At 56.7% G+C, this 26,682-nt stretch overlaps 1 protein-coding gene across 2 annotated transcripts; it reads right to left on the minus strand.

The window, feature by feature from the left end:
* Positions 1-1,127: 1,127 nt before the first annotated feature.
* Jag2 (jagged canonical Notch ligand 2) lies at positions 1,128-25,972 on the minus strand. Of its 2 annotated transcripts, XM_045154132.1 has the most exons (26): positions 25,901-25,972; positions 25,357-25,707; positions 16,494-16,551; positions 14,433-14,684; positions 14,279-14,339; positions 10,786-10,916; positions 10,572-10,691; positions 10,361-10,474; positions 9,942-10,055; positions 9,675-9,788; positions 9,537-9,583; positions 9,260-9,433; positions 8,350-8,500; positions 8,121-8,273; positions 7,934-8,047; positions 7,626-7,739; positions 7,427-7,540; positions 7,177-7,293; positions 6,717-6,744; positions 6,550-6,635; positions 5,856-5,969; positions 5,669-5,784; positions 5,071-5,310; positions 4,424-4,555; positions 3,008-3,164; positions 1,128-2,823 (listed from the first exon to the last, which is right to left on the minus strand). In XM_045154132.1, the coding sequence occupies exons 1-26, from the start codon at positions 25,964-25,966 to the stop codon at positions 2,327-2,329; spliced, it is 3,735 nt and encodes a 1,244-aa protein (XP_045010067.1). In that variant the 5' UTR covers positions 25,967-25,972; the 3' UTR covers positions 1,128-2,326. The 2 variants fall into 2 exon arrangements, with proteins under 2 accessions (XP_045010067.1, XP_045010068.1); XM_045154133.1 differs by lacking the exon at positions 9,675-9,788.
* Positions 25,973-26,682: the final 710 nt, after the last annotated feature.

The raw sequence follows: 26,682 nt of genomic DNA on the forward strand, positions 1-26,682 counted from the left end.
AGCTGGAGTCCCAGAGGCACCCATTTTCTCTCTCTCTGCTTGCGAATTAATTTTTTAAAAAGTCATTTATGAGGTGGGCATGATGATGCACACCTTTAATCCCAGCACTCGGGAGGCAGAGAGAGGTAGGAGGATCACCTTGAATTCAAGGCCACCCTGAGACTACACAATGAATTCCAGGTCAGCCTGGGCTGGAGCAATACCCTACCTTGAAAAACCAAAAAATAAAAAAAGTCATTTACGAGGAAAGTGTAGTTATAGGATGGGGATAGTTTACATTTCTATCAGACACCCTGAGACCTCAAGTTGGATAAGTATCACTGAAATGGAAACTTGCAGCCTGGGGTCTTTTTGGCCAACCTGGTGAGGAGGAAATGGCTCTCATGTCTCCCCAAATCATTGTGTAGGCCAGGACTCCACCTGGACTCCCTAGTAAATCCCTTGGGTACAAGGAGGAGTGTCTTCCACCTCTTCACACGTCTGTTGCTGCAGGCCTAGTGAAGAAGCTTCTCATGTGCACTGCAATTACACAGAAATGGCACAAGGTGTCCCTAGAAAAACCCTTGCAGCAGCCTGGTCAGTCTTCTCAGTAAAATGTCTCTCCCTGCTAGGCTGCTGGGGGCAGGGGCCTGCTCTATACTCACTACTGGGATTCCTGGCTTTGCTCACTTCCCACTAGATGCCCCTAGGGTAGGCCACCATACACAGCTCTAAGGCCACTGCCCCTTTTGTTTGCTCCCCAAGGAAAAGTGAAGATGCCTTCTTTCAGCTTCCCTGGGTTTTCTTCTCCTAAACCCTACCAGGAGCTTCCTCAGACCTTGTGAGCTCTTCACTGCTGAGCGGGTTTTCCTGAAGCCATTTGATAGCTGTGTTCAAGAGGTGGGAGATCAGGCACCCAGACTCCCCTACCCAGTCCCCAAGAGGGCCCACCAAGCCCATGCCAATCACAAGACACCAACACACTTGAGGCCTTTGTTGCCCATGGCCCATAGAGCTGGAGTTCGCAGAATCATCACCCAAAGCTACCACAGTAGTGACTGGATACCAGAGGCACACCAACCTTATTTCTCTGCCCCAACTCCAAACAAAAAAAGGAACGGCACCCAAAAAACAGGGAGGCCAAAATGTTTAAGTTATTAAATCAAATATACAGAGTGATTCATTTAATATGTACATATTTACAGAAATGCACTTTCACGAGGAGGGTGGCCGGGGCCGGCAGGTGGGCAGCAGCCTGGTGCCCACGGCAAACGCTGACAGCTGCAAAGGGAGTCTGTGTGAAGGCACTTGTCACAAGCTTCAATACTGCCACCATCCCAGGAGGGGGAACCGAGCAGTTGGGAAGGGCACTTCTGAAAGCACAGTTGAAGATCTCTGGAGAGTTCTGGCCAGGAGGAAGCAAGGACAGCAGACTGGAGGGACCAGCCAGGGTGCAGGCTAGGTCTGCCTGCCAGCTTCAAGCCGCACAGGTGCCCTCCAACCCCACTGACAACCACAGGAGCCATCAGCAGCCATGAACTATGCCACAACTGGGACCATGTCAAGTCAATGTCACATGGACCATCACAGGTCTCACCAACAGCCACAGTTCAGGCCAGTAGCCACCAGTACTACTGACAACCAGGGATGCCACTGATAGCCACAAGCTAGTAAGCACAATACCACTGACAGCCACATGCCAAGCTGATGGTGCTACTGGAAGCCATGGGCACCACTGACATCCATAAGCCAGGCAATCTAATGACCATGGTGTCACTGGTAGCCATGGGTCCTGCTGATAGCCATAAGTCCCACTAAGAGCCACAGTAAGGACAACAGCTTTGAGTCCTACTGACAGAGAGCCACAGCCAGGCCAACGCAGGTACCACTGAGAGCCCAGGCCACACTGTCAGCCACAGGTACCACTCAGAGCCATACGCCATGCTGACAGCCAAGGGTCTCATGGGCTCTGTGGCCTGGAGCCCCAGAGAAACCCAAGTGAGGAATAAAAAAGAAGATTCTGTAAACAGCGTATAACTTCTGGTAACAAACATTATACAATTTGGTGAGAACACAACAGCTTTGCTCTCCTGCCACAGAGCGTGGACACACAAAAACTTTACAAAAATAGCAACAATCCAAGAATACTCCATTGTTTTCTGCCTGACAGTAACTGAATAATTTATACAAGTTTAAAGAAACATAAAAAATAAACATTTGGTTTTTGGTTTTGGTTGTTTTTTTACACAAAATAAAGAAACTATGCACATGGCCTTGGCCTCCTGTGGTCCAGCTGGGGGCATGTTGCCAGCGAGGGGTCTCGGGGCTTGGCCCCACTGTGACTGTTCTACTCTCTGCCAGCACAGTGTACATCCTTGGTGCTCCTGATGGCTCGGTTGTCCACCTTGGGCCCTGGAGCCCAGAGGGCTGGCCTCCCCAAGGGGCAGCTGGGGTCTTTGGTGAATTTGTGTGAGAGGAACTTCTCTGCCTCAGGGGAGTCCTCATCTCCATGGCTCAGCTCCTCATCCTCCTCATCCTCCCGGCCAGCCCTTTGGCCAGCTGGCCCAGGTAGAGCCTCTGCTGCCCTGCGTGGTGGAGGCGTGAAGTTCTTGCACTGATAGAGCACATCTTTGCGGCCCCCACCACCCAGGCCACCACTGCCTGGCCGCTCAATGGGGTTGCGGATGGGGTTCAGCGGAGCCCACTGGTTGTTTGTGCTCTCATCCCGTGGCAGCTGACTCCTCTCCCGCTCTTTCCTGCGCTTTCGTGTCCACCACACGCAGATAACAACACAGGTTAGCCACAGCATGCTGAACACACTGCATAGCACAGGCACCAGCAGACCTGGGTGGAAAGGGAGGCAATGAGCACCCAGGAGACCCTCCAGGCCAAGCAATGTCCCTTTGGTGGCCAGGGTCTCAGGATAGGAACTAGGTGGTGGCAGGTACCTCAGCCCCCTAAGCAGTGTCTGTCTGGCAGATTCCCACTGGCCTGAGAGTGTCTGGGAAGCCCCATCACTCCAGCTCACCTGTGGAAGAGCCTCCCATGACCACGGTCTCCACCTTGACCTCGGTGACAGCCAACAGCAGTGAGCTGTTCCCCCGCTGTGTGATGGCAGCCACAATGGCATGAGCTGCACTCTGGATCAGGCTGCTGTCAGGCAAGTCCCGTGCAGGGCTGAAAGACTGTGGCAGAGGATGGCACTATGGTATGGTAGAAGCCCATATCCTGGGGAGCCTGCCACTGATGCTGAGGCCATGGATGTTGCCCAAGTCCTGGCCAGCTGCACAGATAGCCACCACAGGTATGGACCACAACAGAGGAATACTACACACAGCAGGGGTCTTAGAGAGAGGAACTCATCAGTGTCCTGATTCAAGGACCTGCCCACGGAGAATCCCTACACCCTGCATGGAGATAGCTGCCCTTGTCAGTCTACTCACAGCCCCCAGATCTGCACGCCAAAACCCCAATGGCTACATAGACCAAGCCAGTCCACATGCTTCCACTTCATCCCGTGTCCAGGTGACCACTCCAGGGACAGGTAAGGGAAGGGTCCATAGGACTACCTACCTGGGGTACTTGGTCATAGTGGAATAATGGAGATATATGGGCTGGCAATGAGACCCACAGTGGCACCCAACCTGTACTTGAGGTACTTTTCTCTCATCCTCTTCCTGACTCAGCACTGTCATTCCATCACCACACAACCCAAGGTAACCCTAGCCCTCTGATGTCTCTTAAGAGATGCCCTCCCCTTGGTCAATCCCCTCCCCTGCCAGCTCACCAGCTGCCTCTTCCAGACACCCTCCTACCACCCACCCAAATACCAGGGACCTTGCCCAAAAGCTGATGTTCATAGCTTTAGACACCAGCCACAAAATGGAACATGAGCTGTGTAGCCAAGACTGAGATCCTGGCTGAAACCCAGTAACCCCTGGCCTGTTCCCCACTGACCTGGTACCTATCTATCATTTCTGGCTCTGCAGCCCTGCGCTGCCAGTGCCTCTGCCAAACCTTGCCCTCTACACCACACAAGCAACCACCACCTCATGGAGACAAGCTCTTTTGACCCCTGGTGAACCTGGGATCTGGACCCTTCCCAGTATCAGGAACCCCAAGCCCACTGCACACTCTTGCTGTGTCTATGCAGCACCCTGACCCTACAGCTGCCAATGACCACCATCCCTCCTGGATGTCTTGGTGCCCCTCCCTCTCACACCCTCTGACCTCTGTCCTCCCACTGCCATCCAAGAGGACCCAGCCAGAAGGAACCGAGGTACCTTGTGTGGACATCAAGCCCAGCTCTTGCCTCAGTTCACTGGTCCACACCTTCATCACCTCCCCACCTCAGGCTTGCCACCATCCCACAGGCTGCCAGTGTGTTATAGCCAGAACAAGTCCCCAGGGGCCTAGCTCAAGACAAGCTCCCAGCTACACTCACCACAGCCACTTCCACAGCACTGGCCCCTGAGGATGCACGGTCACACAGCAGCAGAAGTAGACGGTCACGGGCTACTGCCCTTGTAGCAGGCAGTGCGCGGATCCCAGAGCAGATGGCGTCCACAGTGGTGCCCTGGGCATATGGGCAACATGTGAGTAGGACCTTGGGGACAAGGACCTGAAGCCACATGTCCCTCTGCTAGTGGAGGCTCCACCCAGGGAACAGAGCAGAAGCAGTGGAAGCTTACCCTGCCCACATCCTTCCCTTGTGCCAGAAACAACTCTATCTGCAGGCAATGAGGGCAGCTGAGGGGCATGGGGTGAGCAGAGTGGGCATCATGCGTTTTAAATCCCTAAATACTAGGGGTCAGGCAGGACAAAGGATGAGGCTGGATCACTGATGGGAAGTGGTGAGCCATGAACTAGAGGTTCATGTAGCCTAGGACTCAGGGTACTAGATGAGTAGGCATCCCAGTCTAACCATTCTTCCTGTCCCATCCCAGTGCTCCAGACTCAGTGGTCCTTCACGTAAGCCCACAGGTGGCCATTTGCATACCCACAGCATCCCTTCTTGTCCCACAGAGGCTTAGCCATGGTCAGGGGGCCACACCAGGGCAGGTAAAGGAAGGTTCTAACAGGACCACTTACCTGAGGCACTTGGTCACGACTAAAGCGCAGTGTAAGGCGCGCACAGTTGTTGTCTAGGTGAGTGGACCGTGGCAGGCAAGGGGTGCTGGGTGACAGGGGGTCCTCAGCCACACACTCCCCCCATGCCTCACAGGGTGGCTGAAGACACTGTCCCAAGGCCTTCTCCTGGCACTGTTGCCCCTGTGGGCACTGGGCACTCAGGGCATCAGACAGCAGACAAGGCTTCCACCCACACCACACCTGGAGTAGGTACACCCAGGAAGGATGTGTCATCACAGCAAGGACAGACAGCATACAGGGAGACAGACACAGTCAGGTCAATAAGTCCCAAAGCTGTGCCTTTACCACCCAGGCCCCAGGAAGGTAGGCCGAACTCCACACCACCATGGACTTTCCATCAAAGCAGACAGAGCTAGGAAGGGCCCAGGCTAAGTCTCAGTTTCTGCAACAGACTGGTTGTACCCAAGGCTCCTGCCCAATTCCCCTCATCCTCAGGATGGCCCTCTGAAGTAGGCATCCTTGGATCTAAAGCCATCCTCTCTGGCACCAGCCTCAGGGCTAACGGCTCTTGGGTGAGAGCAGGGAGGATTGGGCCCACCTTGCTGCAGTCTCTCCTGCCGTCCAGACAGTGGCAGCTGTTGCAGTCTTCTACCCAGGAGCTACCGTGTGGGAAAGGGGTGCCTCGGGACCAGCAGGACCTCCCAAACCCTACCACTGTGGAGAGGATCGAAGGTCAGCTGGGCATCTGGGTCTCGCCCAACCCAGTGTGGTCAGAGCCAGCCTACCTTCTTGACACCGGAGACCAGTTCGACCTGGTGGGCAGCTGCAGCGATACCCATTGATCTCATCCACACACGTGGCCCCATAGGCACAGGGCGAGGACTGGCACTCATCAATGTCTGTAGGGAAAGTGGCCAGTATGGCCAATTCTCAGTGGAGACCAGGCCAGCACCTCACACAGGAGCCAGGGAGATGGGTGGGGCAAGAGGAGCCATAAATGTTCCTCAGGGCCTTTGAGGTTCCTTAGGCCAGGCCAGCTAATCCACAGCAGCCTAAGCTGGGAAAACTGCTGCCATTGTCACTCACCTAGCCTGAGGCTTTCCTAAGCCCCTGCCCCACTGCCTTGGTACTGAGCAGCCTCTGTAGTTCACCCCTTCCCAGGAAGGCCCCATTGCTGGGGAATATGCCCACAGGCAACAGCCTTGCAGCCACAGGTGAGCACTCCATTCCCATAGCCCATCTTCCTCTCACAATTCAACATCCTCCTCAAGGAAGGACTCTCAATACTCAGCAAAGTATTCTTAGAGCTTTCAGGGAAGACATGTGGTTTGGAAAGGTAGGATGGGGCCTGGGGACATGCATTCTGTCAGGATATGGGTGTCTATGTTCTCTAGCTCTTGACACTAAGGCTTGCTAGAGGGGCCTCTAGGTAGAGGTCTCTCCTGACCCCAGCCCAATTCATCATGCAAGTTTGCTTACTGATACGACAATCAGGACCCGCAAAGCCAGGCGCACACTCGCAGCGGAACCAGTTGATGCCATCCACACAGATACCCCCATTGTAGCTACAGGGGACAGTGATATCAGATGATCCCTCCAACAGCAGGCTCAGCACCCCCCCACCATCCTCCTGGGTTACCACTCACCAGGGCAGTGGGTTGCAGTCGTTGGTGTCTGGATTTGAAGGGAGAGAGAGGGTAGTTGGTCCAGCACCCACCTACCCAGAGCCCCTCTGTGGCAGGTTTAGGTACCCAAGGCCCATGGGTAGACAGACATTGTCCTGTCCATACCAGCCTGACACAACCAGCAGAGGAGTGCCAGGAAGGTTCAGGAGCCCAGACAGGTCACCAGGAAAGAGTCTATAGTTGGGGTGGGGTAGGACCTGTGCCTTGGCAGGAGGCCCTGGCTGCAGGATGGTGGGTCAGGGAGGAAGTGGGTAGACGCTGCAGATCTGGGGGAGGGAGAATTGGGAAATGGCACAGCAGGTCTTGGGGTGCAATGGGTGGGGTGGACTAGACAGAGTTGAGGGAAGGACTGGGAAGTCTCATAAAAAGCAGATACCCCCACCCAAGGGTCTCCCCCACCTAAGGGCCTCCCTTGGCTCACTGTGTGTGCAGGTGCGGCCCTCCCAGCCATCGCGGCAGATGCAGGAGAATGAGTCTCCACTGCCCACACAGGTGCCCCCATTCACACAGGGGTTGGGTAGGCAGCTGCTATTCTTGGCTGTGAGGAGTGATAAGGGGCAGCGCATTGAGTCTGGGCAGAGCCCCATCACAGGAGGGGCAGACAGGCAGGGCAGAGGTGGCAACAGGGTGATTTAAGGCTGTGCTTGGCAGGGTAGGGGCAGGTTTCTCACCAATGGTACAGGTGCTGCCCTTCCAGCCTGGTGGGCAGGCGCAGCGGAAGGTATCACCACTGTCATAGCATGTGCCACCATTGCTGCAGGTGTAGGCATCGCACTGGAACTCACCTGTGGGCACATGGCCAGGCTTACCATGACAAGCTCCAGGCAGGCAGCAGCCCCTCACTTATTACAGGGGCTCCTAGACACTCACGTGAGTGGCAAGTCTTGCCCTTCCAACCATCATCGCAGGCACAGTAGAAGTCATTGACCAGATCATAGCAATGGCCGCGGCTGTGGCAGGGGTCGGGGAGGCAGTCGTTGGGATCTGAGGGGAGGACGCCGGTCAGCAGGGGTCAGCTGGGAAGGGCTTCATGGAGAAAATGGGAACCAGACCAAAGAATGTGGCAGCCTTGGATTCTGCCCCATGACTTTAGGCCCAGCCTTGAAGCTGTGTTAGGATGCATGGGTAGAGGCCTGGCCTCTCAACCAGTGGGGGAGTAAATAAAAATGTGCACTCACTGATGTCACAGAGCTCGCCCTCCCAGCCACTGGGGCAGAAGCAGCGGAAAGCATCCACCTCGTCGATGCATGTGCCCCCGTTGCGGCAGGGCTGGCCTAAGCAGTCGTCGATGTCTGCAGGAGAGGGGAGATGAGCCGTTCCTGTGACCAGCTAGCCCCATCCCAGCCTGTAATGTGCACCACTCACTCTCATGGCAGTAGGTGCCTGTGAAGCCACTGTCACAGACACAGGAGAAATTGCCCCCAGGCTGGCTGACACAGTGCCCATGGGGCCCACATACTCCAGAGGGCGCCACACCATGAGCTCTGGATCCTGCCTCGAACCCGCAGCCATCAATCACTGTGGCAGAGAGATAAACAGGGATCAGTCCTCCTTCCTCTGGGGCCCTCACCCTAATTGGGGCTACACCCCATACCTCTGCAGGCCCCTCCAGGGCACGGCTCCCTGGGCACTGAGCAGTTCTTGCCCCCAAAGTCTTCTAAGCAGGCACAGTAGTAGTCGCCCTCAAGGTTGTAGCAGCGAGCGCCATTGAGGCAGGGGTTTGGCTCACAGAGGTCAACATCCACCTTCAAGGCAAGGACAGTGTTCATCTGAGAGCCCAGCTCAAGGGCAGAGAGACTGCTTAGCCTGAACAATCATATCCCTCAGCCCCAGACTGGGCAGTGCCAAGCACAGCTTGAAGCTCCCACCCACCCGAGACCATCCAGGCAAGTTCAGCTGGACGGAAACACCTGTGGGCCACCAGCCCCCTCCTGCTGCCCTTGCCTCCAAAGCAGCAGAGCTTCCTCTGCCTCCCACAGGCAGCATCCGGCCTTGGCTCCTCCTGCCATCAGGAAGGCCAGCTCCTGACCCTGATGCTGCCAGGCCACCCTCCAAGCCAAGAGGGGCCCTTCCTGTAGCCAGCACTGCAATGCTCTCTAGACTCAGACCACGCCTGTCCCATGGGCCTAAGCAGCCCACTAAGCAGGAGGCCCACCCTGTACACAAAAGACCCAGAATAGAACCATGTGAGAATCAGCACTGTGGGTGTGGGAAGTAAGATGGGTACCAGTGGAAAGCATCCAAAGGAAGTGAGGGCACCAGCCCTGAGGAAAGCCCACCCTTGGCCTATGATGACCTATGCCATCAGGCACTAAGTCCTGCCCACCTTCCTCATCCCAACAGAGCAACAGGAGGGAACAGGCAGATGGGGCTCTTAGCCACCTGCCAGGAGAGACTCCTCATGACAAACAAGGGCAAAGAAACTTGACTCGGGCAATTCTTCGAGCCCACACACAGCCAGGCTCCTGAGAACAGAGCCCACTGTAGCCTCTCCAGGTTAGTACCTCACAGAGTGGCCCAGAAAGGCCCCGGGGGCAGTGGCAGCGGAAGCCATCCACCAGATCCTCACAGATGCTGCCACCACGGCAGGGACTACTGGCACATTCATCACGTTGCAGCTCGCAGTGCTGGCCTCCGAAACCCCGTGGGCACACACACTGGTACCCATTCACCAGGTCCTAGGTTTGTGGACAGGTGGGTAGGTAAACCTCAAGCTGTCCCCCGTACCCCTTCAGCCCCACACCTTGGTATTCCTAGTGGGGCAGATGGCAGCCCCCTTACCTTGCAGGTGCCACCATGCTGACACTGCCCGCGGCACTCATTGATGTCTGGGGACAGAGGAACATGAAGGGGGGTCAGGGTTAGAGGGCCCCTCTGTGCTCCCCAGCCCCACCCACCTGGCCACCCACCCATACTAACTGATGTGGCAGTTGATGCCCTTCCAGCCTGGGAGGCAATCACAGTAATAGCCGCCAATCAGGTTTTTGCAAGAGAAAGCATTAAGGCACGGCTTCCCTTCACACTCATTGGCGTCTGTAAACGAGACAAGGGGAGCTGTGGGGCTCAGGCCCTACCTGCCTGCCGTGCCCTGTGCCTGGTGGCTGCAGCCCCAGCCGTGCTAGCAGCAAGAGCAGCCACATGTGCAGCACACAGCCCATGCACATGTGACCTCTGGGGAGCCCTTACCCAGCTGACAGGTTGTTCCCACCCACTGCTCTGGGCAGATGCACTCAAAACCGTCCACCTGGTCCACACAGGTGCCGCCTGCTGCACATGGGTTGGAGGCACACTCATCGATGTCTGCAGAGGTGGAGAAAGATGTAAGGGCAAAGCTATGAATGGAGAGGCAAAGCTACTGAGTGTGGGACCTAGACTGGTGTGGGGGCGTGGCCAATGGGTGAGTGGTGAGGTGGACTAGGGGGCTGGATCTGCAATGGAGAATCAAGGCTCCATGGCAGCGTCGGCAGGAGGACCCAGCTAGCCCTTGACCACACTGTTCACAGCATAGTGGATTCAACCACTCCATCTACACCCCCAGAGTGCTACCCTTTTCTCAGACCCCTTGGATACCAGGCTGGAACCCCCAGCCACACTCAGACCCTCACCAAGCGCGCAGGTGGGCCCACTCCAGCCCGATGGGCAGTGACATTCAAAGCCAGATGGCACCTCATGGCAAGAACCCCCATTGGCACAGGGGTTGGAGGCACAGGCATGCTCAGCTGTAGAACAAAGTATGGATGAGTAGAGTGGTACCCAGGCCCCCACCAGCCTGCAAGCACTCTCCTCCCCAAGCCACAAGGCCCAGGGCCTACATACCTCGCTCGCAGTTCTTGCCCGAGTAGCCATCAGGGCAGGCGCAGTGGTACTGATCAGGCTCAGCATTGATGCAGGTACCCCCGTTGATACAAGGGTGGTGACTGCCACAGTAGTTCAAGTCTGGGCACAGGGGTAGGGCTCTCAGGGATGGGCCCAGCCTGTTCCCAACACTTGGCCCCACCCACCATCCACCTGCTCATTGCCCAACACCTACCTTTGTCACAGAGCAGGCCTCCCCAGTTGGTCTCACAGTCACAGTGCCAGGGCTCCACACAGCTGCCATGCACACAGCCAGGGTAAGGGACACACTCGTCACAGAACTTGCCCTGCCAGCCATAGCTGCACCTGGGGGGGGGGAGGTCAAGCCATGAGGCCATCAGCTGGGCAGCTGAGTGGCTGGGGAGGCAGGCACAGAAGTAAGACCGGAAGCACAGGCCACCCCACAGGTCTTTCACCCTGGAGAGGAGCTTCAAGCCAGGCAGGGGTTATAGCCTGCCAGCCAACGCCACTGCTCCACTGTCATGGCATTCCCGGCCACTGACTGCAACCGTCAGCCCAGCTGTCCCGTCACTCCTCCATGAGCTATTCTGGGACTCAGCCCTGAGCCAGGCCTGTGAGCAGGCGCCGGGAAGTAAGGCCCAGCTGGGAGAGGCCCAGTGATAGAGAGCCAGCTCCCAATCGCCAGGTGCTGTCAGGGCCATGGTAGCAACCAGGGTCTGAGAAGGACAGCCGGCGAGACATTGGGAGGGGCCCTGCACCCCAGCTCTGTGACCTTCAGTGCCGTCCATGTCCTTGCTGCTACTCAAGGGCAGTAGCTTCTGACTCCCAGTAAAATCCCACACAGGGTGCATCTCATCCACAGGCTTCCTGGGGGACCCTGCTGGAGGCCACGCTAAGCTGAGGTAAGGGGCAGCTCTGGCTCAAGCCCTAGTATGCAACCCTACGGGCCTCACCCTAAAGCCTGGCTCCTCAGCATCCCCTCTGGGAAGTCCCACAAGAGATGGGCAGGTGGCCCACATAAAGCCCTGGACAGGACTCTGGGGGGCTCCTTCCTCGAAGTCTCAGGTCCTATGGGGAGGGAATGACGTCCAGGCCACGTCACTTCCACGCCAACACCCACCACAGAAGTTATTATTATTTTTTTTTTTTTTTTGGTTTTTCGAGTTAGGGTCTCACTCTGGCTCAGGCTGACCTGGAACTCACTATGTAGTCTCAGGGTGGCCTCAAACTCTCAGCGATCCTCCTACCTCTGCCTCCCGAGTGCTGGGATTAAAGGCGTGCGCCACCACGCCCGGCAACAGAAGTTATTTTTAAAGAAGGAAAGACCACAGCCCTTCCTGAGCTGCCCTGGAGCCATGCACACTGACAGTTATCAGTTCAGCTCATCCAGGCTCACATGGGGAAACTGAGGCTGGAGAGCAGGTGGCTCCAGGATCCAGCTGGGCATACTCAAGGCAGGTCTATGGAGGGGTCTGTCATCACTCCCTGTGACAAGGGGAGATGCAGGGCAGGATGGGGCTGTGACTAGCCTTGGGTTTCTCAAGAGGGAACACCACCTCCGGCTCAGAGCCCAGACCTGGTGAGTCCCAAGGGCGAGTTCTCCACCCTGGGCGGGGCATCCCACACCAGACCCCACCTCGCAGCTTTCCTGCCAGCAGCTCCAGGGGCCTGGAAGGGCAGCAGGAAAGGTTGGCCATCTCCGCAACAGCATCCGGTTGGGGAGGGGTGTCCCCCACTGAAACCTGAGCTCTGGACAGCAAGAGGCCACTTGGCCTCACCCACTGGGCCAGGGGGAGGTAGGTGGTACTCACCTACTGCCTCCCCGGCCTCTGGCCCAGTGTTCCAGCCCCTCCTACACCACTCACAGCCTTCCTGCACTATGGGACTGGTGACTTCTTTTTCCCCTCCCTTTGCTTCAGTTGCAGCACTGCGGCTGCCTAGCACTGACTAACCATACAAGGATGCTGGTGCTGCTGTCCAGGGAGTACAGTGCACAAAGGGCCAAGGAGAAAGTGTGGGACTAAAGCCAGGACTCTGTGCTCACCACCCATGGACCATGTCTGCCTAGAGACCCATGCCCACCTCCAGCACACTTCCCAGAAAGCAGAGTGCATGGGATAACCAAGTCAGGCAGACAGCCTTGCGAATATTCTCTGCTGTCCTCAAGCCTTCTAAAACATGGCTCCTAGAGAACCCTTAGTAAGATACTTGCCTGCCCTGAGCCAGATCTTCCACTGAGCTGCCTTGAGCCTGGTAAACTTGTTTAAAATCCCAAGGTGTGCAAAGGACAGACTACAGCGGCTCCCCACTCCTCAAACAACCTTCTTGCCCTAGGACTGGCACTGCTACTGCTCATACCCCCTCCCTAACTTTCCCCAGCAGCTCCAGGATGCCTGGCTGTCCTCTCAATCTCATGTGACCTTAGGGGAAGCCACTTAACCACATGTGCCTCACTGTCTTGTCTGAAGAGAACACACAAAGCACAGCCAGTCCTCAGAGTGTGTCCAGGGCCCCATGATAGCCAAGATGGTGGAAAGGCCCTGCTGGGTCTCTTGCTGACTCTCCAACAACCCACAGCCTCCCCTGTCCCAGGACCATGTGGAGCCTCACATGTTCACACACCTGAGTGCCAATCTCAGAATCCCTCATGCACCCCCAACCCTTGACCCCAGTCTGGTCACCCTCTGCCTCCACCAAAATGACCCCACAATGCCTCAGTGTCAAGGGGTCTCTCTCCTCTCCACTTCTGGCGATGAGGACTTCCTTTTGACCACTCTTGAATCTCCTGTGACTCCCTTAACAAGCCCCTTACTGGCTGGCTCCTATCCATCTACCTCCAACCTGATAGAGCCTCTCCTCTGTACGTGATGTCTAGCCAACAAACACACCTGCATGTCACACGCTGTCCTGTATCAGGGCCATACCTGTCCCAAATGCAAAACACACACATACACGCAGCCTCTTCCACAAGTGTCCCCATCTCAGCAGCCATAGTGCCACATTCAGCAGCTCAAGGTAGCAGGCTTGAGGTCCTTCTTGACCTCATATTTATTCTCAACTCCTGTATCAACCCTATTATCCAATCCTTGCTCCCCCCCAGGGATGTCTGCAGGCCCTACCCACTACTCCATCTCCTACTTGTCCATCACCCTTCCTATGTGCCCCACAATGTCATCAGGCTTCTGCCTCTTGGTGGAAGGACTGCCCAGTCAACCCCCTGGCCTCCTACTAGCTATCCTTGTGGAACAATAGCCATTGGACATACCACATGCCTAGGTGAGTGCTACCCCATGATGGCCACAAGCTTCATGACCCCATATTTATTCTCAACTCCTGTATCAACCCTATTATCCAATCCTTGCTCCCCCCCAGGGATGTCTGCAGGCCCTACCCACTACTCCATCTCCTACTTGTCCATCACCCTTCCTATGTGCCCCACAATGTCATCAGGCTTCTGCCTCTTGGTGGAAGGACTGCCCAGTCAACCCCCTGGCCTCCTACTAGCTATCCTTGTGGAACAATAGCCATTGGACATACCACATGCCTAGGTGAGTGCTACCCCATGATGGCCACAAGCTTCATGACAGCAGAGTCCACCTCTGCTTTCCAGCCTACACCACCTTCCCAACAGGTGCCTGGTATAAGCCTTCAGGGTGTGCCGGCTGCTACATGCTTAACAGCAAAGAAGAGGCAGACATGGAACTCACCTGCACTCCCCAGGCACGGAGCATCCCCCATGGAGCAAATTACATCCTTGTTTACACACGGCTAGAACAGAGGGGCGGAGAGAGGCACAGCTGCAGCCAGCCAGGCCTCTTTTGCTTGCACCCTGCCTCTACCCCCACTCCAGAGACCCCTCACCTTCCTTGCACTCCTTGCCCATCCAGCCATCCATGCAGGCCTTGTTGCCATACTGATCACAGGTGTAGTGGCCAAAGAAGTCATTGCGAGGCCGGCAGAACTTGTTGCAGGTGGCACTGTAGTAATTCTCATCGCAGCGGACCCGAATCTGCAGCTCCAGGTGTGCCACATGGCCACTGAAGTGCAGGCTCTTCCAGCGGTCCTCGGGGTTGATCATGCCAGCATGTGACACCCTCTCGATCAGCAGCTCCTCTTTGGGAGTGACAGAGTCAGCAAGCTGCACCAAACTACCTGTACTACCAGGAAGGTCACATGAGCCCAAAACATCAGCCCCCATCAGGTGCCTCAAGGGCAACAGAGCAGACAGGTAGATGAAAGCTGCTATCATCACAGTGGATGGGGACAGAGAGTGGGCAGCAGGAACACTACTTAGGCCACCAAAAGAATAAAGAGCTGTGGCCCACCTTCTAACCACCTAGACTTAGCTCTGCTACTCTACCCACACAGACAGGGTCAGGAGGGCTGCCAACCCCAAGCCTGTGCCCACTGCTGCCTTCCATGCCAACCAGTCATGCCAGCCCTGGCCCATATAGGGATGCCACTCCAATGTTCTCCTCTCCCTCCTGTATTACACCTGGCTTCTAGCAATGCCAGGCACACCCTACTGCTTTCATCTTAGAACAAGTTCCTTGGGCCCCACTGACATGAACTAGGCCACCCCATAGTTGGGCACTCAGGGTGCACTGGGACAGGCCCTGAACAGAGTGGTAGAACTTGGGCTACATGACACCCTCTACTGCCATCTGAGGGTTTCTACAGCAGCTGGCCACAGAGCCCCTCCACTTCACTTCTACTGCTTTAGCACAAGACCCCAAGTGCTCAGTGCCCTGGGCTGCTAGCAGGCCTCACATCAGCCTCCTCAAGGCCCCTGTTAGCTTTCCTGTGCCCTGGCTGACTCCTGCCCTGAGAACAATCTGCTCCCCCTTCTCCATCCTAACTTTTTACCTTTTTTTTTTTTTTTTTTTTTTGAGAGAGAGAGAGAGGGACAGAGAGAGAGAGAGAGAGAGAGAGAGAGAGAGAATGAATGGGCATGCCAGGGCCTCTAGCCACTGCAAACGAACTCTTCATGCGTGCACAACCATGTGCACCTGACTTATGTGGGTAGTAGGGAATAGAGCCTGGGTCCTTGGGCTTCATGAGCAAGTTCCTTAACCACGACGCCATCTCTCCAGGCCCCCTCCTAGATTTTACGTCCCGGCATCACTACTAGTGCACCTGGTTCTCACACTGACTTGGCATCTAGCTGTCCACATGCACTACCCTGGAGCTCCCAAGGGGCCTACACCTGCCCATAACCCAGTATCTAGCCCATCAGCCTTCACTTTCAAGCTCCTTGATTGACATACAGCCTTCCTGTTGGCCTCTGTCCCACCCTACAGACTCTGCCCATATGACAGCCTAAGTGTCCTCAGTGGCCCTGAAGCTTCCTTGACCCAAGTCCAGTCCTGCTAGCCTCCTTAGCCCCCACCATGGATGCTCACCCAAATGCTCAGACACCAAGTGTGACCCTGGGAGCTGTGCACCTGCTGCTCCCTCTGACTGTGAGGCTCTGTCTGGTCAGGGCACAGAAACCCTCTGCCTCACCGCCACAGGGCACAGACCAGCCAGCCATGGGAGAAGGCCCTCAAGCTCCATGTTGCAAAACAGAAGGGGCCACAAAGCCAGAGGCACATGAGTGTGCCCTGCTCCACCCACCACATCACCAACAAGGGCCACAAAAGAACATGCCCAACAGGCAAACTATTCTGCAGAATCCAGGAGCCAAGAGGAAAAGCTACACGTGCAGCTCTGCAAAGTCACAAATACAGAAACTTCCTAGCAGTCAGAACAAAAAGGGAAACCACATAAGATCATCTAGGTATAAGAACCTTGGTCCCTGGCCAACATTGTATGAGGGACCTAGACACAAGCACCCCTTATGACCAAGAGGGACTAGCCTCCCAATACCTTGAGGGAAGCCCTGCCGGAAGCCCCTCACCTTCCCAGTGCATGCTTACTCACCATCTGGAGTGGTGTCGTTGTCCCAGTCCCACGCCTCCACGATGAGGGTGAAGGAACGCTGCAGACACAGGGGGTGGCCAGTCAGGTGCCCGAGGCCCCCTCCTGTGTGTGCTGTACAGGCGGGGCAGGGCACATCCATCCCCCAGGCCTGTGAGGTTCTGGCTGCTCTGCTCTAGCCAAAGGTTACCCTGTGGTAACCTTCACCACTTCTCTAAGGCCCTATCCCCAGTTCAAAGAAGGAAGATCCCTGCTAGCCACACTTTTCAGGGGGCTTGACCTCCTTGTTCTTGAGGCCCCCAAAAGCACTGAGGAAGAGGGTTCAAATGGCTGGGGACAGAGCACTTTCAATACTCTAGCACCTCACTGTGGTCCAACCTGAAATCAGTAATGTGTGGCCCTGCTACAAGCCCACCTGAGAGGGCCAATGCCCCATAGACACCCAACAGCCCCTTCACCAGGCATATGGAGGTGCTTGCCCAGAGGACCCCAGCAGCCCCAAAAGGGTGCAGGCCCCAGTACACAAATGAGACTCACAACTACCACCTCAGGACAGTGACAGGGGCAAGGACAAGAGGAACCTTGCTGTAAAAATGAGTAAACTGAAGACCAAGAAGCCCAGTACCTGCCCAGCATAGCTTCAGCTCACAGTTCTAGCTGCCCTACCCCAGGCCACCATCTGGCTCTCCTGCCCCAGGTCATGTCAATGAGCCCTGCTGTCAGCTGTCACCATGGCAACACAAGGGCCATCCCTGGGAGGCTTGAACTCTTAATGCCTTGTCCCTCAGGTGCCCACTACCTGCAGCCTGGCTTTGCTGGGGAAACCACATTCCCATAGAAGAGACAAGGTCCCACCCAATCGATCACTCCTCAGACTCCCCAGGACCCCACACCAGCCCAAGACAGTCCCTGATCTTCCCAGAAGTTCTTAGCCCATTCCCCACCCAGCCTATTGTCTGCCACACCCAGCCACATTCAGCCTGACCTTGGAGGCTCTGTCCTGGTCCCATCTGTTGTCATCTCCAACATAGATAACCTCACTTCCTACCCTGGTACCTCCTCCTGAGCACCTGTCTTTAAACTCAGGCCCCACACTACCATGAGTGAGGCTGAAAGCAGAGGGCCACTAATCCCTTCTAGAAGCCTCCTTGACTCCGTGGGATATCATCAGGCTTCTCATTCTACCTCTGAAACCTCTTAAGTCCTCCTTCTCACCCTCACCACCACCTCCCACCCAGCAAGTGCTCTTCCCTGCCCCAGTTCTCAGTCACCAAGAGACCTCCTAGCCTGTACCCACCCCCACCCATGGGAGCACAAGAAACCTCCCATTAGTCCTCATCTGTCAGATGCAGAGCTCTCCTGGAGCTTCCTACAGTTCCTACCTTCACCCAGCATACCACCCCCAAGACAGGCCTTCTTGGGGCCTCTACCTGGCAAAGTCCACCTTCTGGTGAGATCTGGGCAGCCAGCCCCTTCCCAGGCAACACTGTCTTATTCCTTCGTTTCATTGACATTCTCATTCACTTATGGAGCTCAGCTCAAGACACTGGTCATAACCTCTGCCCTGATGAACTTCTGCCCAGGGAAAGCAATGGGTAGGCTGGGGTCATGCAGTCCCTCATAGGGCAACTAGAAATCAGCTGTAAAGCTGGGCGTGGTGGTACATGCCTTTAATCCCAGCACTCAGGAGGCAGAGGTAGGAGGATCGTCAAGAATTCGAGGCCACCCTGAGACTACATAGTGAATTCCAGGTCAGCCTGGGCTACAGTGAGACCCTACCTCGAAAAACCAAAATAAATAAATAAAAATAAAAACAAAAAAAAAAAGAAATCAGCTGTAACCCAAGGGAGGAGAGACAATGGCCAGTGAGAAGATCATGGAGCTGGGAAAGAGAAATGTGGAGACAGTGGGCCGCATTACAGAGGACCATAGACCCTGGTGTGGATAGCACCACTGAGGCTCAGTAAAATGAATGGCCGCTGGGGTCTGAGACCAGCAGGCTTAACATTTGCTCTGCCTCTGGGTGGAAGCAAGAAGCCCATGGAGCATGAGAGAGAACAGGGCCAGGCTGGGCCTGATGTCACTCCCATCTGCAGGTCAAGTGCTTCAGCCAGGTGCAGCTCCAGCCACAGGGCAGGCAGAAAAGCCAGAGACTGGATTCCTGCAAGGCCACACCTGTGCTTTGGGCAAGCAGGATCCCTGCTCCCAGGAAACCCATGACAGCCACACAGGTAGGGTTACTGCCACCTCTGCCTGAGCCCAGGGCTCCGGTTACCTGCTCCCACAGGGACATGTGCCCTCCCACAGCCCAAGTGGGCCCCGCCGCCCGCCAGCTGGGCTCTCTACACCTGGATGGCAGGAAGTCACCCAGGGAGAACCTGAGCCATCAGGCAGACAGCACCTGCGGCTCCTCTCCACCTGCCACTGCGGGGGGGGGGGGGGGGGGGGGGGGGAGCTGCTCCTCTGCTTCCCTGGCCTACAGGACTGACACCTCATTGCAAATGACAGTAAGCACCCCTAATGAGAAGCCATGGTCAGGGTTTTGCCAAAGCCAACTCCCATTGTTGACAGAAGACAAAGGCATCTGGGCTGGAAGCCTGGAGGGATTTGGGACCAACAGAGTCAATTGGGACTGTGGGCAGGACAGACACACTTGCCAGTTTCCCTAGCAGCGAGAAGAACCCAGTCCCTCCTCTCAGGTCAGCCCAGCTGCTAACCCCTGGAGGTCCATCTAGCAATATGCCCTGATTGCCCCTCAGTCGTAAGTCCAGCTCAGCTCCATCAACATCTGGCTGAACTGCAAGAATTGTGAAGCTCCAACCAGATGCCAGACATGTCTAATGGGAGAGCAGACAAACAAGGGAAAGGCAGGCTTGGGACCCAATATACTATACTGCATGACTAGAGAATGCAGCAGGCTGGGAGAGCTCCGCCTTAGATACCCCTCAGCATCCTGACCTGGCCCCCCAGAGCTCAGCACTTGCTGCCAGCGCCAAGAACCTTAAGCACAGATACATTTCCTGAAACCTGAGCTATGGAGAGGCCCAGTCACCATTGTCACCAGGGGGAGGGGAGTAATACCCCAGGCTCTAGTCCCAGGGCCACGCAGGAGCAGACAGTAGAATCTCCCATGGCAGATGGGATCCAATCATGCCCCACATCAGAGACCAGCCAAGGCCTTTTCTGGGTACACTACCCATTTACCCTTTGTAAGCCCCAGGCTGCCAGTGAGAAGAATAAGGTGGCCCTGAGTCTCCTAGCACCTCTTCAGTAACCTAAGATTGCAGCTAGCCCAGGGTTGGACTAGACCTGCTCATATCCAGCTCAGGATGGAGCATGGGAGCAGAAACGAGCTCATGATGGGGTGTATAGGGAGGGACTCACCTAGGCCTTAGGACTGGGAATAAGGACCCATTCTGCGCCCTGGGATTGGAGACCCTCATCTCTCCACTACCAACCTACAGCTCAGGCCCTGGCTTGGCTCCCCCAAGAACTCTCACTGCCCCCAACCCACTCCTCCCACTCCAACCAGACACCATGAGGACCCCCAAAATCCACAGCGCCTTCCCTGCCAATCCAGCTGCACACTGTCCATTCCATCTGTCATTCTGTAGCCTTGTGCCCTCAGGCACTCCTCAGGGCTCAGGAACAAAGCTCACATTCCTTTCCATTTCTAAACCCTCCACCAGTCAGTACAACTCTCCTTGCTTCCTAGGGCCCCCACTTTGCTAGGCACCATGAGATTAACCCAATCCTGTACTATACCACAGCCTAAAAGGAGACCTCCAACCCATAAGGCAAAAGACTAGATACAGAGTGAAGTACCATCTGCCTCAAGCCTTACCCAAACAGTGCTCAGGGTCCCTACAGAGAAGGCCCTGGCATGGGTGGGATAGAGAGGCCAGTGCCCACACCTACCCTAGCTCCAGGCAGCATAGAAGGCAGGCTGAAATTCACATCAGTTTCAGTGCACCTAGTAGACATAGACCCTAGCCCAGTCCACCTTGGGCAGACAGATGCAGTGGGGCCAGGCCATGTGTCCATCCCACCAAACCTGCCCTAACACTCTGAGCCCTGAGCAGCCACAGCAGCCTTCACCACTGTCTACATGTCCCTCCAACCCCAAGCATACCATGACTCTTAGGGACCGTGGCCTTGGAGGGGACAGCCAAGAGCAGTGGTAAGGAAAAGACTAGGCAGGTTAGGGATCCATGGTGGGGACTTTAGCAGAGCTCAAGCTGAAAATCCGTAGTCCTGTCTGGTCTCAGAAACCACAGTCAAAAGGCACCCATTTGAAGGGAAGAGAACCAGGTCCCAGAACACTGTCTCTCCCATTTCAGCCCTCCTAAACCATTAGAAACAGGGTCGGCCCCAGACCCAAATTACTTTTCCCTGGGACCCCATCTCTGCCAAGTTCCCTTATGCTACCAGACGCAGCTGATACTCTGACACCTACAGTACATACCCTTGGCTCAGCCACCAAGGAAACAGACCAAGAACAGGGTGGTACTCCTGGGCACAGAAGGTGAGCTAGCCAGTCAGAGGGGTGTACAGCACAGCCCCCTGTAAGCTGGGCCCCAGCTGTCCCAATCAAGGACAGCTCAACCAGCAGGGGCCCTGTGGTGGTTTGATTCAGGTGTCCCCCATAAACTTAGATGTTCTGAATGCTAGGTTCCCAGCTGATGGGGATTTGGGAATTAATGCCTCCTGGAGGGAGTGTATTGTTGGGGGCGGGCTTATGGGCTTTATAGCCAGTTTCCCCTTGCCAGGGTTTAGCACACCCTCCTGTTGCTGTGGTCCATCTTATGTTGGCCAGGGGGTGATGTCCACCCTCTGCTCATGCCATCATTTCCCCCTACCATCATGAAGCTTCCCCTCAAGCCTGTAAGCCAAAATAAACCTTTTTCCCAGAAGCTACTCTTGGTTGGGTGATTTCTACCAGCAATGCGAACCGGACTGCAACAGTGAAGTGGTACCGAGGAGTGGGGTTGCTGCTAGACACCTGACTGTGTGGCTTCGGCCTTTTGGAGCTGATTTTCAAGAGGAATGTGGCAGGAGTTGAAACCTTGGCCTAAGAGATGCCTTGCAGTGCTGTAAGTACAGCTTGATGGTCTGTCCTGGTCAGAGCTGAAAGACCTGAAGGCAGTAAGAACTACAGACTGTGATTTTTGGCTTATGAGGGTGAGAAAGAGCTGTGCTTGGAGTGGGCTAGCAGTTTGTGAGAGAAGCTTGCTCTTATGCCCGTGTCCTGACAAGTTGTGCAGGGTTGCTTTGTGTAGAAATGAACTGGTGTGAGCAGAGGAATATGGCACAGAAAGAAAAATCTTTGGGTGAACTGTTGCCCGTTTAGCTGCAACTGAAAGATTACAACCTATGAGACTGGGCTAGCTGACCTGTGCTGGGGCAAGAAGAAGAATGTAGACTCTTTTGAAGGGGCCTGAGTGCTCAAGGAGTGTCCTATTCTTCAAAGTCTGCTTTATTCCCCCCTGGATTAACAAATTGGCACCTACCTGGTATTGTGGAGTATAAGAAATGCTGGAAAGAGGGTCATTGAGTTTGCAACACGGTCTTGTGTTTTGGAAATGGCCATGGGCAGTGTGAAGCAGGTTTGCTGGTTGCCTGCATAGAGACCCCATGGGGCCATGAGGATGAGCCGTGGTTTGCAGTGGAGACCCAGTGGAGATGCCGGGACCATGAGATGGCTGCTGAGGAGCAGCCGGCCCGATGAAGCTTTCCAGGACTGTGAGTAGCCTAGCTGGAGGGGCGGAATTGGAATGCCAGAGACTTATTGCTGGTTAGAATTATCGGACTTGAAGATTTGTCACTGGCTAGAGTTGCTGTACTTGAAGCTACAGAGTTTGATGTTTGCCCTGGTTGTTTTAAATCTTGTATTGGTTGAATGTTTCTTTGCTATGCCCAATGCCATCTTTTGCAGTGTGAATATTTATTCTGTGCCATTATGGGTTTTTTTTGAGGTTATATTTTGGTATTATGGCTCAGTTAAAAGATCTTGAACTATGGGGATGTATGAACATCTTTGGGATTGATAAAAACTATGGGACTTTTAAAGTCAGACTGAATGCATTGTATTTTACATCATGCACGGATATCAGTTTATGGGGGCCAGGGGCAGAATGTGGTGGTTTGATTCAGGTGTCCCCTATAAACTTAGGTGTTCTGAATGCTAGGTTCCCAGCTGATGGAGATTTGGGAATTAATGCCTCCTGGAGGGAGTGTATTGTTGGGGGCGGGCTTATGGGCTTTATAGCCAGTTTCCCCTTGCCAGGGTTTGGCACACCCTCCTGTTGCTGTGGTCCATCTTATGTTGGCCAGGGGGTGATGTCCACCCTCTGCTCATGCCATCATTTCCCCCTGCCATCGTGAAGCTTCCCCTCAAGCCTGTAAGCCAAAATAAACCTTTTTCCCAGAAGCTACTCTTGGTTGGGTGATTTCTACCAGCAATGCGAACCGGACTGCAACAGGCCCTGATAACCCACCACCCACCAGACTCTAAAGAAAAGCCCTTTAGTCTCCTCTAAACATGTCACTGGCCACCTGCCACACCCACAGAGTGTTCACACATGTGAGCAAACATGGCCTCCACCCTGCCAGGTACAGGCGTGCACCAGGGCTAAGCCAGAGGGGTATACCAACACATGGCATCCTGTGGGGGTGTTGCACCTCTCCAAATACAAGACTCCAAGACCAACCACTCAAGGAGGCTGGGCCTGAGACCAACACAGATCCCCAGCCACACAGCATGGAAGAAGCCTACACCCAGCTCCTAACTGCCTTCCATGCCACCCCATCTTTCCGCAAGGCCCTCCTCACACCCAGGGAACCAGGACACATCCTGGACATAACCTCATCCCCCCACATCCTGCTAAAGCCCCCCCCCCCCCCCCCCCCGTGGAGCCTGGACACATCCTTGCTCCCAATGGGAGCCAAGTGTCCCAGTTGGTACTCAGATCCCAATTCACCACAGCTCATGGGACAGAGCTGAAGTTGTGGTAAGCCAAGCAGCATGGCCGCAGGGCTGCTGCTGAAGAGCGGAAATACCAAGGAGTTGGCATCACCATGCCAGCTCCATGCCTGCCAGCTAAGTTTGTACATAAGAAGGAGAGAAGAACCCAGAGCTGATTCCCCCATCCTTCAGCCCCAGCCCTTCACCTGGGATAGAATAGCCTACTTCTGGAGCATTTGAAGGAATGAGCTGGGAGTAGAACCAAATGAAGGAAGATGGCCCTAAGACCAGGTGCCCAGACTCCAAGGAAGGCAAGGGCCTGCCCCGTCCCATCCCACACCAACCGGCTGGCCAGTGGGGCAAAGAGCCACAAGGGACACGCATTGGCCCGCCACATTCCTCCAGGGCCTCCCTGCCCCCATACCCACTGCTGCCAACTCGAGCAGAAAACACATCCTCAGGTAGCGATTTGGAGCCACGCTGGCTCAGGCCCAAGTGCAGATGACAGGCTGCCGGCCCTGCTCAGACCTGCCTGCTGTGCTGCTGTGGGGGCGAGGGGGCAGGGTTGATTGTAACTGCCTGGGGCACCTCCCATGCCTGCCCCTGCCTTTTCCATCTCAGACCTACACTTCCCACCAGAGGCCATAGGGTCAAGAATAGCAAGCTGGGCATAAGGCAAACCTGGTGGGGCTGGGACATCCTACATGGGGTGGGAGCCAAGGAAGGGGTGAAGATAGAGTCAACAAGCTGAGCAGCCTTGAGAGAAGACACAGCCCAGGGCGCGTAGCCAGGGCAAGGGAGGCCCTATTGAGCCAAGCTTGGCCAAGCCTAGCCCCAACTCTTAGCCTTTTTCAGGACAAGAGCACCAGGTGGAAACACTCTTTTGGCTCTTGGTAGCTGAGCTAACCACAAGTCCTCAGACAGTAAAGCCTCTTGACCACCCACTGTCTGGTACCCCATGCCAACCATTTCTGGATTTCAGGTTTCCTGCAGCAGGCCCAGACATCCCAACAGTTCCCGACCTGGTCCTCTACTCCAGGTCCACTGTTATTCCTGCTCTCTTCCAATTCCAAGCTACAGACACTGACCAGGAAGGTAAGTGGGCCAGGGTCAGAAAGGGAACCAAGTCAAGCAACAAAAGGCTCCTTACCCGATTCTCACTACCTCAGACCCAGGGTGGCCACAGGCATGGGAAGGGGCCTGTCTCCCTCTGATGCTGGATCCTCAGTACTACTTCTCCCAGCATGCCCAGGCTTGGGCTCCTGTCTGACCTGGCCACCCAAAGCTGATAGGATGCTCCCCGGACTCGGCTTCACACCCTCCAGAAAGTAACAAGCAGAACAAATCACCCACAACTGGCAGTGCCAGAAGGTCACAGCATGGAGTAGGGGGACCCTTTCATCTACAGGAGATTCTGCCAACACACACGCACACACCTACCCCCGCCCAGGTCCTAGACGCCCCGTCCGTGTCCCCGGGGCATCCAGGAAACTGGAGGGCAGGCACAGGCTGGCCACGGGCCCGGGGCGGCTCCGCCAGGGCCTGCCCCAGACCAGCCCCAGCACGCGCGGCGCACATGCCTCCGCGGCCTGCCGGGCCCCAGGCGCCTCGCGCCTCCCCACGCAAAGACACGCGCAGGGCGACGTAGGCACACGCCGAGGGCCGCCCCACCCCGCCACGCAGCGACCCCGCGCCCGTCGGCCTCGCGCGCCCACGTGGCCAGGCGCGGACCCGGCCTCCGCACACGCGCCCCCTGCCCGGCCGCGGCGCCCCCTGCCGGCCCCGCCCCGTCTGGGCGCGCAGGGCCCGCACGCGCCCGCCTGCCGCAGGTGCTGGAGGGGCCGCGGCGGGCGCCGAGGCGCGGAAGGGGAGGGCTGGGGCGCGGGGGAGGGGCGCACGTACCGGCCAGGCGAACTGGAAGGGAATGACGACGAGGCCCGGGTCCTGGTCGCCGCTAGTCCGGGACCGCGCGCGCGCTCGGTCGCTGGGAGCGCCCGCCGGCGGCAGGTAGAAGGAGTTGCCGCCCAACACGGGCGTGGCGCCGTAGCCGTAGCTGCAGGGCCCCGTGGGCGTCACCTTGGCCTGGTACTCCTTAAGGCACACGCGCACGTACGTGTCGCACTCGTCGTGGCCGCAGCCCCCCGCGCGTGTCGTCCGGCCGTCGCCGTCACAGCAGGCGCCGCTCAGCAGCTCCCCGTTCACGTTCCGCAGCGCGCTCAGCTGCAGCTCGAAATAGCCCATGGGCCGCACCGCCTAAAAATAAGGCACCGGGAGAACGGAGGGAGGCGCGGGCAGGGGTCGAGGAGCCCGGAACCCGGGGACGGAGCCCCGCCCCCCACCGCTCCCTTGGCACGCAGCCCTGAGGGCTTCGCACAGCGGCCGCCGGCTCGGGGCTCCGGCCCGGTGCGCCCCGTCCGCGCCGCCCGCCGCCGCGCGTCCCGCTCACCTGCACCCACAGAGCCAGTAGCAGCAACAGCCGCCGAAGCGAGCGCCTCCAGCCGCGTGCCCGCATCGCCGCCTCGACCCCGCCCGCGCCGCCGCCACCCGCTCCGGCCGCCGCGCCGGCCTCCAGTGTCCGCCCGCCCGCCCTCCGCGCCCAGCGGCGCACTGGCGGCGGCGGCGGCAGCAGCAGCACAGGCGGCGCGGGCGGGGTCGAGCAGTGCGCGCGGGCTGCGCGGCGGGCGTGCAGGGAGGCGGCGACTCCGGCTTGTTGCGGCCGCGCTCCAGCGACCGGCCCGGCTCCTACCCGGCGGCGGCGGCGGCAGCGGGTCCCGGCCTCAGCTCTCCGCGCCCGTGCTCCCGGCACCGCAGCCAACAAGTTCGGGACGAGACTGACAGCTCGCTCGCCCATTCGTCACCCGCACACCTGCATATGCATGAGGGGGCGGGAACTCCCCGTGGGTGGGGCTGGGGGGCCGGGGGCGCCCCGGCCTTTAAAGGCAGTGAGGGCGCGGTTTGCGCGAGGGGCAGTGGGGCGCGCGGCCACTGGGCTCCGCCTTCGCCTCTGCTGGGATCCGATGCTGTGAGGCCTGCGAGTTCTTGCTGGGATGAGCAGCCTGGTAATGGGGCCCCCTCCCATCAGTGCGCCACGGATGAGCGGCTCTCGATCTCAAAGAGGATGCCGTCTGCTACGCACATCAGGACTCTGTCCCCACGCAGGGCAGGCGGGGCCTTGGGGCCAGAGTGAGCCCAGTCTCCAGTACGAGCCCCCTTTCCCGGAGGAATCTT

The sequence above is a fragment of the Jaculus jaculus genome, chromosome 7, assembly GCF_020740685.1.
Source record: "Jaculus jaculus isolate mJacJac1 chromosome 7, mJacJac1.mat.Y.cur, whole genome shotgun sequence".
Classification (NCBI taxonomy): Eukaryota; Metazoa; Chordata; class Mammalia; order Rodentia; family Dipodidae; genus Jaculus; species Jaculus jaculus.

Bases quoted from the DNA above. Each gene is read 5' to 3' on its own strand.
- Jag2 (XM_045154132.1), bottom strand. From the start codon at position 25,966: ATGCGGGCACGCGGCTGGAGGCGCTCGCTTCGGCGGCTGTTGCTGCTA. The intron at 8,274-8,349 runs GTATGGGGTGTA...TCTCTGCCACAG, and splicing joins CCCTGGAGGGGCCTGCAGAG to TGATTGATGGCTGCGGGTTC. The intron at 7,740-7,933 runs GTGAGTGCACAT...TCCTCCCCTCAG, and splicing joins GGGCGAGCTCTGTGACATCA to ATCCCAACGACTGCCTCCCC.